This window comes from Malurus melanocephalus, unplaced genomic scaffold (genome assembly GCF_030028575.1).
Source record: "Malurus melanocephalus ecotype Western Australia unplaced genomic scaffold, MMel_1.1 scaffold_39, whole genome shotgun sequence".
NCBI lineage: Eukaryota > Metazoa > Chordata > Aves > Passeriformes > Maluridae > Malurus > Malurus melanocephalus.
Genome location: NW_026623271.1, coordinates 3,184,056 through 3,199,817, shown reverse-complemented (window position 1 = coordinate 3,199,817; position 15,762 = coordinate 3,184,056). Strand labels below are relative to the sequence as shown.

At 40.3% G+C, this 15,762-nt stretch overlaps 1 protein-coding gene across 1 annotated transcript in view; it reads left to right on the top strand.

Annotated features, from left to right (window-relative positions):
• Positions 1-15,762, top strand: part of COG5 (component of oligomeric golgi complex 5) — a 170,758-nt gene that overhangs the window by 145,697 nt on the left and 9,299 nt on the right. Inside the window, exons 16-21 of the mRNA XM_057364529.1 lie at positions 340-402; positions 1,206-1,309; positions 2,656-2,893; positions 11,552-11,628; positions 12,090-12,216; positions 12,773-12,852. Of these exons, the coding sequence (XP_057220512.1) occupies positions 340-402; positions 1,206-1,309; positions 2,656-2,893; positions 11,552-11,628; positions 12,090-12,216; positions 12,773-12,852 (689 nt within the window). The remainder of the gene's footprint in view (positions 1-339; positions 403-1,205; positions 1,310-2,655; positions 2,894-11,551; positions 11,629-12,089; positions 12,217-12,772; positions 12,853-15,762) is intronic.

Genomic DNA, 15,762 nt, shown 5'->3' with positions numbered 1-15,762 from the left:
GCCACAGAGCTGCTTGTATAGTTCTACATGAATTCTATACTTAGCAGTGGGAGAATACACCAGTTATTTTTATTCTGATTCTGTTAGCCCTTCAGCTAAATTTCAGCTTAACTCCATTGAGTCATTTCTTTGCCAAGGCAGAAACAGAGTCCATAGGAAATCTGAGAGGAAAGACTGATCCTGATGCATTGAAAATTCTGTCTGTATAAAACACACTTGATAGTTATCTGTAACTGTGTAAACACTCATTGCTCAGTATGTTTTTAGATGATGTTGAATATTCTGGTTTCCAATAATTTGTTGAATGTTGACTATTAAAAATTGCTTTACAATTTTTAGGTTATCACCAGTCAGAGCTCATTTCCAGCAGCCGCTGAGCAAACAGTCACAACTGCCTTAAAGGTAATTGAATGTCCATATGCTGCAGGGATAGGGTTGAGCTTGGCTTTGTTTGTTACACTTAAAATGGGCACTTATTTCCCACATATTATTTTATATCAATATGTTTAGTAATAAGTATACAAATATTCTGACATTTCTAATATATTGTTCTGCAGCTATATATGTGTTACCTGTGCCAAATCACTGCTTGAGTCATGTTTGTATTCAGAATATTCTCACAACATTCAGAACATAGATGTCATCTGACTGTGAAAATAAATGTATTTCTCTGCAGCATTCACACAGCAATAGCTGGATCCTTCATCACCCCTTCCTCCCCCTGACAGATACATCAAATTATAATTTTTATGTGACCTGGTAGTGTCCTGGAGGGGGATGTGGATGGCGATGCAGCCTCTGTGGATGACAGCTCTCCACGTCCATCCTGCTGGGCACAGACCTGCAAGGGGTTGTGTGCAGRGGAATGAAGGGCAGCTTGTGTCTGGGGAATGAACAACTGAGCCACGTGTTTGCACCAGAACATGTACATGTACGATCCAGGGATGCCAAATTGCTGTGCACCTTTTTGAAGGAAGGCTTAACACAGAAGCAGCAAGCAGCTTTATTTCTGTACTTCACTGGTAAAATCAATTAAAGAAAAATGTTCTCTTAGGCTTTGRTTCTCCTATTTAGCATTTTCTAATGCAGAATAATAAAAAGCACTGAAGAAATTAACTGTTTCCTAAGGTATTTTTGAGATGTCAAAATGCAAATGCTTCTAGTTTTTGTTTCCTTACTTCTGCCTTTTTCCTATTCTATTTTAGGCAGTCCATGRTCTAATGGGTAGTGCTGTTCAGCCGCTCCTGAACTCTGTAGGAGATTCAGTGGAAGCTATTATCATCACTATGCACCAGGAAGATTTTTCTGGGTAACTAGAAATATCTTTTACATTTGCCATTGCTCTAGTAAGATGTCCTGCAAGCGTGTAATAGATTGTTATTGCCACAATGTCCTTGAAGCAGGAGTGCTTGTTTGTTGAGGGGAAGGAGATGCTTTATGGTAATGAACACAGGAAGCAGAATTACTCCTATCTGTTGAAACAAATTAATCAGGTGGCATCTGTCTTCTTCCCCCCCTCCCTGTCTTCTCCCCCCCCCAATTCATATCTGTTGAGTAAAATTCATTTCAAATAGAAAAAGAAAGCTGACRAGATGCCATTTTTGTGCTTAAAAAAACTCTTTTGCTTTAAAAATGTATTTTTTATGAACAGTCTTCAGAACTGTCAATATTCCTGTTTCTCAAAGCATATAGTCTCYGATGAAATAGTTAATTTTATTTTTTTTTTAAATTTAGATCTTCAGTTTCATGTGTTATGGTATTTTCCCATAGCGTTTTCATTTTAATTTCCAGTATTATTTATGTGCCAAGATCTTGAGTCTTATCTATGATTCTTCCTTCCTATATTTTATTTGGTTGTCATGTCTGTTCTGACATTGCTTATATCATCATCAATTATCCTGTTTTTGTCTTGAAACTTCACTGAAAATARTGTATTTTCAGAGATATTTTTGACTTTTTTCTTTTTTTAAACAATATTTTCCCCTCCTGCTCCTTTTCTGGCACCAGTAGCACAAAACCTCTCTAGGTAGGTGAACTGTTTCCAGCCAAAGGCTGTTTTGTTAGAAAGCCTGTACGTTCTTCTGCATTTGGAAGAGCTTCTTTAACTGACTGTCAAAGAAAGAAAAAGGGATTGGTTTGTGTCCAGGGGCTTCTGTGCTGCCTCTGTGATACTGACTTTATAATCCTYGGTTTGGAGGAATCTAGGAAGCTAATTCTATACAGAGAGCAGGTTTGGGATTGATAGTTTAAACTAATAACCCTGTGACATATGTTTATATTTTATGATCCATTATTGGAGTTTTGAGTCAACAGCTGGGACATTCAAATTTAGGGTCTGGATTTGAGGGTGTAGRCTCCAAACTGATGGAGGTGGAGGTTCTGCAGCTTGGGTAGGAGTGGGGTGATTTCTTTTATCTTGTTATTTCTTGTTTTATCTTTTGATTYTTAATGGCAATGACTGATAAACAGATGTTTCTTGACTATAGTTTCAGACAGAGCTACATGCTCCTTATTCTGAGTAGAAATGAGACTCTACAATTCATGCTACAACTTGGTGGGGTAGGAAAAAATTTAAAAGAATCCAACAGGTTTTGATTGTGTTTTAAAAGGTGAATTTAGCTGCCCCTAATTATTTTTCTTTATTTTTTTTTTCAGATCATTATCCAGCTCAGGAAAACCAGATGTCCCTTGTTCTCTCTACATGAAAGAGCTACAGGGTTTTATAGCAAGAGTCATGAGCGACTACTTCAGACATTTTGAGTGTTTTGACTTTGTCTTTGATAACACTGAAGCCATGGCTCAAAGAGCAATTGAGCTTTTCATTCGCAATGCCAGTCTGATAAGGCCCCTCGGTGAAGGTGGGAAGATGCGCCTGGCAGCAGATTTTGCACAGGTACCCTCCATACTGATTTCTGCTTTTTAGTGTCACTTCACTGATTTAGCTGAAAAGTATCAATATTTTTGTCCCCATCGAAGTATAAATAGGCATTTGTAGAGGTTGGTGCATTCCAGGTCTAAGTATTCTCTCTGATAAGACACTGGATCCTGAGAATTCATCCACTAAGTAGCTGAAGATCCCTCATCTCTGTGAGGCACGTTCAGAGAGGTCTGACAACTTCCTGTCAGGTGACTGTTGCATTTAAATTCAGCTGCATCTCAGCATGTTATCCCACTTGGCCGATCTCTTTGGCACGTCCATCATTTGCCACCATTCATTTCCTTCATTCTTTCTCTCTCTTCTAATGGAATATGGTGTGTCACTTTCTTAATCACTTTATATATCACAGTRCCCACARTGGTTAATGGCTAACTCAGCTGCTTTGCAGCAAAGGAGAAAAGCTAAAGAAATGTCAATACCCTGGGGAAGAGCTGTCCTGTTGGAAACACAAGGGCAGTTTTCTTGTGGGATTCTCTTCACGACCCCARTGACTGACCTGCCTCTCAGCTTTACCTAACTCCTCTATAGGACTAAACCACAAAAGGAATTGCCAGATTCATATCCACTACCTGTCTGTGTTATCTGCTGTATTAAAATTTAATTTGTCAGCAGTACCACTGTGTGGTTAACGTGCCAAAGAATCAGGCATCCACGAGATCMATCTGAGGCTGCCGTTTATTATTATCCAAGTGGAAAAGGGAATTAGCACCAGCTGTCTGCATGCTGAGTGCTGCTTTTGGCTGGTAGGTAACTGAGGTACGAGAGGAAGGCAGGGAGGGAGGAATTGCTGCCACCTCCACTCCTTCTTGTGGCTGCTTTGTACCATTTGCCTGTGAGTTACATACGCTCGAGTAAATTTTTTTTTATTCATTACTCAAAAATAGCAAATCAGCCCTTAACCACAGAAATGAAGGGGATGTTTTCAATTGCTTTCAGCGAGAAGGTTCCATTCCCTTCTCTATTTTGAAGACAATAGCATAAAATTGGAAGCAARAAAAGGACACTTGACTCTTCCTGTGGAAGGAATAGAGATAATTTTTGTAATCTGTGCTATTTATGCTAATTTTAGCTAAAGTAAGTCATATAAATCYGGAAAATATTTTCACCTGGTTCTACAGTAAGAGCATCTGATCTAAGCACCTGTTATAATCTAAAAATATAACTTATTTATAGTTTTTTAAACACTGATTTTTCTCATTCTGACATGGGCAACCTTTATTTGAAAAATGAAGATATGCTTTCATAGAGTGTAGAGGAATTTGCATGGTCTTCCTCGCTGTGCTGAGTATAACTCCTGAATGGACAGCTGTGTAGAGATAAATATTCTGATTTCTTTTGTACCGCAGAATCAAAAAAAAGGTTTTGAATTCATTCCTGTCTCCTGCCTTCAACTGTTACTGCATCTGGGGGTTGCGTTGTSTTTTTTTTCTTTACATTGCAGCATATTCTTGCCTTGTTTAAAAATGGGCTTAAGACAAGAAATCATGTCCAGCAAGCCACACGCAGCCACCTCAGTGCTCACTCTGTGCCTTTGAGCATCTCTGCACAGAGCTCCTCTGGGTGTCCCAGGCTGCACAGGGGCTGTAGAGTCCAGCATGGCCTGGACACTGTATCCTCTKGCTCAGGATGGAAGAAAAAAGATTGAAACATTTTGTATGTGAACGTTGCCTAATAACTGTGTTTTCTGGGATGTGTGTGCTCCTCCCAAAAACCTGGTGGATTTTGGGCACATGCCCATGATGCCTGCTCCTGGGAGCCTGGCAGGAGGGTTGTTGTTGCTCTGACCCAGCCAGGAGTCCTGGGCACATTGGCCCAGTGWAAATGCAGCTTTAATCCTGATCAAAACTAGGAGAGGTTCCTGCTGCTTTGGGCTGARGAGGGCAGCGAGCAGGTATTTAGCTGGGCTGATGGCTTGATGGGAAGGATAAATTTTTCCAAATGGCCATAAATGCTGTGTGCAGGATTTTTTTCAGTCCTAGAAAAGCACTGCATTGTTGGACTAAAGCCAAACCCAAAGGAAACAACCAGCCTGGAAAGATACTGTGTGTAGGAGTAGGTTTGTTTATAAACTGTTTTTACTTGTGCTCTGTCTTGTAGAGTAATCTTGAATTTTCTCTACTCAAAAAAGGGGTTACATRTTCCTGCACAGAACTGACTTTAGAGATCTAAAACCCCTTTTGGTATTTTGAGRTTGCTTGTCAGCAAAAAACCTGGGCACAAATCTGTCCAGAAGGTTTGGTTAATATGAGTTCTTATTATAAACACACATGCAATCAGTCAAATAACTTTGGATTGCATCAGATTTTGGGTATTTCATGCTTGTGAACATTCTTTCAGGGCACTCACAGAGTTACAGCTGCCTTATACTCAGCAGAATAACTGTGGCTGAGAGTCTGATTTGAAAATTTTTGCACTGAAAACATGTTTTAYTGGTAAGTTCCCTCAAAACAACAGGTGTCCACACAGAAGGGGGAAAACGAATCTCAAGTTCTCTTCATTCAGAGCTGGGTTTGATGAGGTGCATAACAGCCAATTTTCTGGAGCGAGGCTCAGCTACCAACACCTTAGGGGTTACTGCTGTAGCTCTGTTGGTTTTGTGTCTTACCCTGTTTTCAGTGTCAGTATCACATTTGGCTGTCCTGTGCATTACAGATTTCTCAGCACTGAGACCAGGTGTGTGCTGCTGTGGCAGCTGTACACAGAGCTATGATAGGCTGGAAATATGCCTGAATATCATTAATATGATTTCATGTAAATCACTGCTTACAGGGACATTGCAAGCCCTAGGAAATGTGCACAGCACTGCAAGGTTGTTATTGAGTGCTGTGCCACAGTTCCTTGGGAGTCTCATTTGAAATATTTGCAGTCTACAGGCTGAATTCACCTCTTTACATGCTCTCAGTTTTTATGCAGGGAACTGCATAAGATTACTTTTCAGCTCACTCCTGTATATTCCTGAATCAGCTTGTTTTATTTGGTTTTGTATTTTGAAGGTGCCTGTAATTCAGTATTCACATATTTAATACCAAATTTTACTTTTTAATTCAGTACTTGTCAGACTGAAAAAAAAAAAAGCTTCTCCTGGAGGCAAGCAAGCCAGCAAGCCCTGATGGTTTTCAACATTTCTGTTTCTGGGGAGTAGAAGTTCTTCTCCAAAGGACCTTTTCAATTGCTTGGTGGTCAGAGTTGTTACAGCACTTAGGCCCACTTTGGGATTGTGGCTTGTTCCTAAAACCCAGGGGAAGGGCTGGACTTTGCAGCAGAGAATGAATGAAGTATMAGCACAATCAGTTAAGGAGTTTGTTTAGAAGAAATGAGGAATATACAGTAATATTTGGCATGGAAATTAGTASTCTGCTACACAGAGTTTGTAAGCTGGTACAGGAAAATAGCTGTTTATTAATAGCAAATACAAATCACAACTGCATTGAAATAAACTAGTCTAGAGATTGCAAAGACARAGTAATCATTATGCCTCATGGCATGAAGGCGTGACATGATTTCCCATCTATTTTGGAGCGCCACACAAGGCAGGAGCCACTGTCAGTGCCAAGAACCCCGCCTCATGTCGTGACTGAAATTTTCAGCCTTGTCGAGTGAACTATTTTTATTGGTCCTGTTTGAGTTAATACTATTCTCTATGTGTTTTTCTGTATTCCTTATCTAGGCATGATTTACAGTTGGGATTTTTGGCATTKTTCAGTACTATGTTCAAACAGTTTTGATAGGGTACAGTTAACACTGCCACCATTACTTCAGGTTATTCTCAAAATATTACTGCAAAATGTTTGGGKTTTATTGAATTTTCCTAGAAGAATGTTTTTATAGTAGAATTTTACAAAGCAAAATTCTAGAGCTGTTTCTATCTGCTGGCTAGCCTTGTGGTCAGAATCTGGTTACCTAATTCAATAAGTGGCACTAAAAAAAAAAAAAAAAGCAAGAATATTAGGCATTTGGATTTTTTAAAATGTAAACAGATTTGCTCATTTGATCAAACATGACGATATGAATGTAAAAGTGCTTTTTATAATTTTGCCTTAAAGATTTCCTTTCTCATTTCTTACTGGGAAATGAGAGCAGCAGGATGCTGTAATCACAGTTGTAGTTATAAAGACAGAAACTACTAAAGCTAAAATACATTTAATGTTTAGTGCTAATTATCTTCCTGGAAAGAGGGAATTATTYGCTGATGTGTGCTACAGCTGAAGGATTTACCTAAGCATCAACCATTTAGGAATTGCTGGATTGGGGAGAAATCAAATTCTATGTCCCTTCAAGGTCAGCTTCTTTCATGCAATAGTTCAGAGCTCTTCTGCTCACTTGCTTGTTAAAGCATTCTGTCTTGGTGAATAGCTAGAAAAAAGCATTTTGAGTTAACATTTAAAAACTTGGAATTCATCTTGGCCAGGAGGAAATGTAATTGCTAAAAATTTAATGTTAATATTTTCCAGTTGAAAAAGCAGCTGTTTAGTAATGAGAGATCTTGAAAATACCACAATAGGCACTAAACAATAACTTCACTGTGGGGTTTTTAAAAGCACTTTTCAATATATATGCATTATCTGTATCTARACTATGTATTAACTTCACCCTTGGGTTGCTGAACATAATCCAATTAGAAAAGCCAGGCATGTGATGGATTTTTTTCAATATAGCCAGTCTGTGAATAGTTCAACAGATAATTGACCTAGCCATGGGCTATGGCAGAGTCATATGAGAAGAAAAGATAATATTGCCCTTTTGGGCTTGAAGAGCATGAACCATTGAGAAGAAGCATATGCTGGGCAGGAGTCTGCCACTGTGTCCTGCAAAGCATAGCAAACTAAAATGAATAAATCATGGAAAAATAATGGGTTTTGAACAAAGCTGGAAGAAACAAGTCATTAGGCCTTCTTCTGTTCTATCTGCTGCTTGCTTTTTGGCAAGCACATGCATCTCCTGGTGCTTCCCTGGGATGCTGTGTTAATGATTATATCATATCACGCTTCTGTGGTTGCAAATTACTGCTTGACACCTGACTTATCACTGAATTTAGCCTTGATATTTGTATTTTCARATTTGGAGTTCTGGAAGGGAAATTTGGGGGGAAAAAAGCCAGAAAATACTATTTACCCTTTTATATGTAAAGTCCACAGGACATGGCTGTGTGAAAGGCCTCGCACACATGATACAAATAGTGGCTGCCAACAGCCAAAAACATCCCCCAACCTATGAGAGCTCACAGACAGGCTTTGGAAACTACTGCTGTGTAACACAGCAAAAGCTGCTGCATTGTAAACTCTGTGTGAATCAACAGTAGATGCCATTTCAGGTGATGACAGGTAACACAACTGAGAAGTGATGCACGYTCAATTCTCTGCCCAATTCCAGCACCTTGAAAACAGCAGCTGTTCCAGCTGAATGGTTCCTCCCCAGCACTTGCTCCTGGGCTGGCACGATGCTCAGCAGAGGCACTGAACCCCTCTCAGTGGCCTCAGAAATGATTGTGACAGCAGAAGGATCCTGTGCAGCATCCCGCTCTGTCACTGGGCTCAGATAAACACCTAAACTTCAAGCAAAGAAAACAGTTTTAGTAATTATGTGAATTACACTTCTTATTGGAGAGATTGGGTTATAACACAAAGCAGACTAGTATTGTAAATTTTTTTAAAGTTTCTGTGGTTTATGTACATTTTTGCCACATTAGTTTTCACTCATTCCCACTCTTCATGAGTCAATGTGAGATAGTATAGTATGCTGCAAAGCTTAAAAMCAGTATTTTTCTTTGGCAGCTATTACTTCACGAATCAACCATCTGCTGCCATTAAATCTATCTAGTTCTAGCAATACTAATAATTTCCTACAGTGAATAAAGGTTGAAGATGAAGTAATAGAATTTTCCAAAGTAATTTTTATTCTTTAGTACTTAAAACTAAAAATTTTAATTTATGGAAACTACAAAGTATATTCAAGAGAATTCATTTAAATTTGTTTTAATAAGGAATTGGTTAAGCTGTAGAAAGTTTCACTTACATCTCATTACTTCATATTATGTTCCAAGAGCGAAACAATCTTTTAAAACTTATTAAGCAAAATTATATTTTGCTATGCTGTTATTTCTTCCCCCTCATGAGTGCAGTTTGATGCACGCATCTCTGTTTCCACAAGTCAGACTGGCAGTTTGTTGCCTGTTATCAAAGTCTCCAAAGAACCTAAAGGAATTATCTTCTCCCTGATCCCTCACAGCTACCAGCCCACAGCTCCCACCAGAGCTGGGACACCAGTTCCTGCAGGATATCAGTCACTTCCAGCTGCCCCCAGCCAATACTGATGCCTGAAAAGAGGCCCTGGAGAAATCAGAGTTTTGCTCCCATTTGTTTTTCAGAATCTGTGGGATTCTAATATCATCATGCAGCAAGGCGTATTTAGTTAGCTCCTCTTTTAGGCTGCTTKCTCCTGATCCTGCATGGCAGACCGGCCTCTTGGCTCCCATTTGGGGGACCTGGGGGAACAACATGCTCAACTTGCTGAGAGCTTCATGGCAGCGTGGAKTTGGAGCAGCTCCCTGCAGCAGCTCCCTGCAGAGCCTGCCTTTCCTGGGAGCACACCCTGCACCTCAGTGCCTTGTGCTGGCAGATTGAGCACAGCTCGTGGCTCCTGAGCCACAGGGACCTTGACTTCCCACCTGCATGCAGGAGAGATGACCACCTCCTCAGGGTGTAGAGAGGGKCCATTTCATAGCCCAAAAATCTGGGGACCGAAAAGCAGCAAAGGAAAGAGGAGGCCAGGCTGTTACCCAGAGTTGGAGCCTTATTTCCACTTTCTGGATTTTTATACACTTTCTACTCCTGTGAGTGAAATCTACATAAAATGCAGATTTCCAGTGGCCTGCAAGTGCCTGATGTGGGTTTGTACTCTGAGATCCCTGGGCTCAGGCWGTGGCTGTGCACTGCCCATGGGAAAGCTCTGTGGGGCATTCCYCATTGCCTTCCAGAGGCACCCACCTCTCCTGCTCTGCAGGGGAGCCAAGATTGGATTGGACCCTGTGGCTTTGCCAGCTTTGTCTGAGTGTCCTGTAGGGGTTACTCCTACAAAATGATCCACCTGACCTATTTCAGGTGTCCACCTTGGGGAATGGGCCTCACCCCCAAGAGTGGCTGTCTCCTCTCCTCTGCCTATGAAGAGGACCTGTAGAGGTTGAGAAGTAGGTGAGATTACTCCCATCCTGCCACCTGTTTTTTAAGAGAGATGCCTRAAGTATATGGCCTTGATTTGCATTATTTGCTAATTTAAGTTCTTCTGGGTTCAGATGAGCTGTGGCATTGTAGTTTACTACACCTTGTTTCTTGTTCATGCTGGAACCCCAGCAGAGTTACGTGTTCTTGGTGAAGCTGGTGGCCCAGCAGCCAGCTCTGTCTGAGGAACTGCTACAGCTGGAAGGAATAATATGACAGTATTAAAGACTTTGCTGTAAACAGTGTCATATCACAAACACTTTCAAACTCGCTCAGCAATATTACTTAAATGGGAAACTCATTGTATGGTGGTTTTGATCTTGTTACTCATTTTAGCTGTCATCCTTTGAAACTTCGTTTAATTGTGCATTATGTGTCTATAATCAAAGTCTGAATAGTCTTTCAAGTTGGGGATTTTAAAAAATGTACTTGGAGAATAAAGCTTGATCCCTCATTTGACTGACACTTCAGGARTGCAAAAAATAAAAACTTAATCTGTGTCTGACTAAAATTACTTGTGAGGTTTTTCAAGTGGTGTTGTTTGTATTGGTGTATACATTAACTGAAATTCTGTGTGTAATGTTCATGTTCAGTCTGGGATCCAGAAGAGAAATTGTTCTTTCTCACTTCTATGTCCTCACTGTTAATGAAGAGCTTGTGAAGTAGAGCCTGGCTCTTCTTCAAAAAAGCAGAACTCTCATGCTTAAAAAATGGAAAATGTTCTGAATTTGTTGGTTTTTAAAGATGGCTGCTGTAACTCAGAAACCAAACAGTATGAAAATAAGTATGGAAATAATGCTCTTGCTTTTTTGCCCATGATTCCATATGACCCTATGGCAGTAGATCACAGCTGTTTTCTATCTAATTGGATAGGTTTTGTGCCCAAAAATGTGGGATCCACTGTTCAGGAAGGAATCATTTTAACCTTATCCTTCAGCAAAGAAAGGGGTGCCCAGCTGTAATGTGTCTGCTGTTTTGCTGCTTTAGCAATGGTTTGTGGAGACCTGCCTAGATTTGCTTTCTTCCAGGCTGTGGTCAGATTTTTGGGGTATTGACAGAAGTGCTTCSTCGGGAAACTCACCATCAACAAAACAAACTTGCTGCAAGAAACAAAGCTTCAGTCTCAGAAAGCTCATGAGGCCCCTTCTGTTGTTATCCACAGTCTATCTCTGTCATTTGTCATGAAATGCTTWTTGTGTTGCCAAGAATAAGGCAGAAGTCTTGGCTTGGGCAACATAGTATGAAAGCAAAAGACAGCTTCTTGTCTTAATTCAGCCACCAGAGAGAAGTCACTGACTTAGTCTGCAAGTTTGGATTATTGCTTAAAGACAGGCTGCTTCAATAGCAGGTGTTATATCTTGGGAGAATCTAATTCAAAGGGAACTGTTTGTTTTTGTAGATGGAGTTAGCAGTAGCCCCGCTGTGCCGGCGAGTCTCTGACTTAGGAAAATCTTACAGACAGCTGAGGTCATTCAGGTGAGTTGCAGTCGCAGTATGACTAAACTATTTCAAAACTGATTTATTACCTCGTGTTAGTTCTGACTGAACTGAGAGCTTTTTTGGCAACACCCACCTGCAAATTAGAAATAGATTAAAGTTCTTTGAAATTTTATGCRGAGTATAACTATGATTTAACAATCTTTGTCATGCAAATGTTGGCCAAATTGTACTTTTTTGTGTTGCTTTCAGTACATCTTCTCTATGACAGCGAGTTCTATAGTTACCTTAAATGTTTTCACTGAAATATAAAATTTACGGTCTTGTGTTGTTTAATTACAATAGGCAAATGCTGTAATTTTTTGCAAACTGGACCTGTGWTGGAAACCCAAAATGCAGAGTAGTTGCAAAAAATTAGATGATTCTATCCAAATGTAATATTTCCTCCACATAGAGGCACTTTTTCTTCATTTGATGAGTATATTGTTACATTTCTCCAGACCACTGCTGTTCCAGACCAGTGAGCATATTGCCAGTAGCCCAGCTCTGGGAGAAGTTATTCCATTCAGYATCATTCTTCAGTTCTTATTTACAAGAGCACCACCAGAGCTAAAATCACCCTTYCAGGTAATAAGATCAACTTGTCTTTCCTTTTCAGATATCCTAAGGTGTAATGAGCATTGTAGTTTGCCCTAGCTGTTTTTGTTTAAAATTATTCAAATGCATGTTTTATACAATTTTTGGGTTTGTTTTTATTGTGACAAAGGTATTATGGTATTGGTTTACTAATCTAATTTATTAATTTCATTGATTAATAGAAGATATATGATAACCTGATATTAAATAGACWCTCAATTCTTTATGATTCTGTCAGCTTATAGTAGAAGTTGCAGATCTTTTCCCAGACTGYAAAYTGCCTGGATCCTACTCATGTAAGATGCAGGAAATCTAGATAAAACCTCTGTCAGAAATGGGCCARCAGCTGATTTAGATCACCTCTGAGCGCCCCAGTAACATACTGGGCTATTCCTGTTAATTGTCTTTGATTCCTTAACTCATTTTGCATGACTGCAGTATTAAGAGAGCCTCATGTGGCTTTCGTTTATCTTTGATTCTRAAATTGGTGTGTCTGTTTCCTTTTTCACATTTGTGTGTAATTGGTGTTTGTGTTTCTCTGTATCAGAGGGCTGAGTGGTCCATTGCCCGTTACTCCCAGTGGCTCGATGATCATCCATCTGAAAAAGACAGGCTTGCTCTCATACGGTAAAAAYCATACTTCTTTCTTCTCTACATTTATGGTAATGGAGCAGTAACTTATCTGCACTCTAGGACTGGTCTTGAAAAATGAAAAAAGGTGCCTCAGGAGATGTRTCATAAATACCATTACCTTCTCTCCACTCATGGGATAAGTTGCAAAGTGGCAGAAAGTATAAACTGAACTCTTCCCTCCACCGCCTGTACTCAAACTCTTCAGTGCTTTTGGAAGGGGTACATAATCCTCTTGTAAAGGAAGTAAACCATGCACAGTGATGGTTTAAATTAATAATGAGCTTTTGCAAAACTGCYTTTCTCTCTTAACTGTAGGCAAGTCAAGGCTGCAGCTGTGTTGTCTTCTGTATCAGGAAAGAGAAGCCCTGAAAGCTTAGTTAATGTAAATGTAGGYAGAAATCTAAAACTGGAAGACCCCTGTTACACCACTGTAATGTTATTCTTCAGCCCATGATCTTTAGGAAGTAATAATTATATCAGATTTGTAAAGTCTTGCTAGAATAGATGACTTCATAGATAAATACTATATTGCATTTTAAGGTGTTAGGCAAAGTTATGAAAAGTCTTGTTTTTCTAAACAAGCAAACTTTTGAAGTATGTTACAGAGAGCAGATGAGTTGTATGAATGTGACAAAGCCAACCTGGCAATCTCAAGATTCAAGACTCAGATGATCATTTGGTTCCTAATGCCCTAAATTTCCCAGCCATCTTCTCTGTGATCTTGGTGTCACGCACACCAGTGACATGGAAAGGCTGTCACACATCGCTGCACCAGGCTCTGTCTGGCCTGGGAGCCAACTCTGTCCTTGAACTTCCATTTGTGGATGTTGCCAGCTTTTGCTGGAGTGATAAAAGCTGACTTTTATGTTCCAGCCAACAKTGATTGTGCCTCAGAAAGTCAACTGTTTTCTGTCCACACTTCTACAGCAGCCAAGAGAAGTCTGCTATAAATATTTACACTTCCTGAAGTGATAGCACCACACAGTTCCATGCAGTGATTGGGCCAGTTAAGGAAATACTAGTTGATCACCAGTAGATGTTAATAGGATTTATTTCTGAAATACTAAAATACAAACTRTGTCTCTTCATATATATGTTTTTTGAAAATCATGCATATGATTAGTTTSTCTACAAAACTAGAATCTAGAAATTAGAATTCTAGAAAATAGAATTTTCTTGAATCTCAAGCCATGACACTGAATTACAGGGGCATGGTAATAGGTACAGGGCGTGACAGAGCTGTATATGTAATTAGCTATGAATATTTTRATTGCAATTTCTGTCCTGATAGTACTGACAACACTGGCAGTGTTGGAWCTCAGATACAGTGGGGAAAGCCAAGAATGCAAATCATTTGAGAACTGGTGGGATTTTGTTCTCTTCAATTCCTTTTCACAAATTTGGAAATGGCATCCTTAACTACAACACATTTTTGTCTTGTTTGCAATTAAATTTCATCCAGACTGATTCAGTTAAGTGGCTTGCTGGTGGTCATGTTCAGACACTGATAAATTGCTCTGACCATAGARGTATTAAGGGACAAACCTTGGGATGAGGCTTTTAGGCAGAGATAGTGTCATTCATTAGACCAAGTAAGCAAAGCTGGAATACTTAAATTTTCCTTTCAATCCTTTCATTGAATCCTTTATTCATTTTGCATGGCTGTTATCCATATGTAAGGTAGGCAAGCAAACATCAGTCACCATGACCATGAATCGCAGATATTTTCTTTAAATACTCTGTTGGAAGATATCTGAGCCCGCTCTTGGTGTKTCCCATATGAACCTAAGTTGAACTGCAGGCATCTTGCTCCTTCATCAGCCACCCTCTTCAGGCTTTTTCCATCTGTAGTCGTTCAGCTGTGCAAGTTGAACCCTGGATGTTTGGAGCCTTTGGATCAAGATAGTATCTGCATTGGCCTRCATCAAGATAATATCTTTATGTTTGCTGCAACCTTGCAAATGGTAGTTTTCTGCAACTTCCCCTTGTAACAACTGTGCAATTACTCTAGGGACCTGCTGCCTAGATATTAATTTCCTTGTGTTACCAGGATCCTTTTGGCTTCATATTAAAGTTMATTGGAGTGCTTCTTCCGCTCTGTAGGTCTTAAATGCTTCACTTGCATCATGGTGTGAATGGTATGAATTAATCCCATTCTGAGCATTTTTGTGCATTTCTTMCTGCTTGTATTCAGCATGAAGGGTGGTATTTACCTGGCCAGAGGTATATTTGCCAGACTCCCTTTATAGTCAGCAGAGAGAAACAGGCACTGCTGGGGCTGATTCATCTCATCCTGTAGCAGGAAACTAAAATAGGTCAGTTGCAYTGTGTCCTGAAAACTCCCATTTTCACTGTTCAGTGAATGGAGCTGGGCTGGGACACAGGAGCTCTCTCAGGTAGCCARCTGCCCTGCAGACATTTAAAGTTAGGTGAGATGACTCTGCTGCAGGTGTCCTCCCTGAGCAGGGATTATGTTGAAAGGAGCACTTCTTTAAGTGGCCAGGACAATTTTTTTTTCATTTTAAATTGAGCTTGAAAACTCAACCTTTCTTCCATGAAAGAAACCCTTTCAGACATGACCGGACTTGAGCCAACCTGAAGGACAGTTCATCCATYCAAGAGCCAAATCCTTCCCTTTGCCATTAGAGTGTGTTTTATGTCCCTTTATTCAAGCTCACCCTGCCGAGCCCAGTGAAGGGTTCATTTCCATAAGGAGCTGAAATGTCCTGAGCCCGGGAATGGCTCTGCCCGCTCAGCTGCCCGGGGCAGGGCCAAATGGCAGCTCGGGAAGCACCGTGAAATGCCATCTGTGCGCTGGGCTCAGGGTGGCTGGGCACAGCCCTGGCAGCTTTGCCGGGAGCAGCGGAGCCGTGCGGGGTCAGCGCTGCCTCCGCTGCCGGGGAA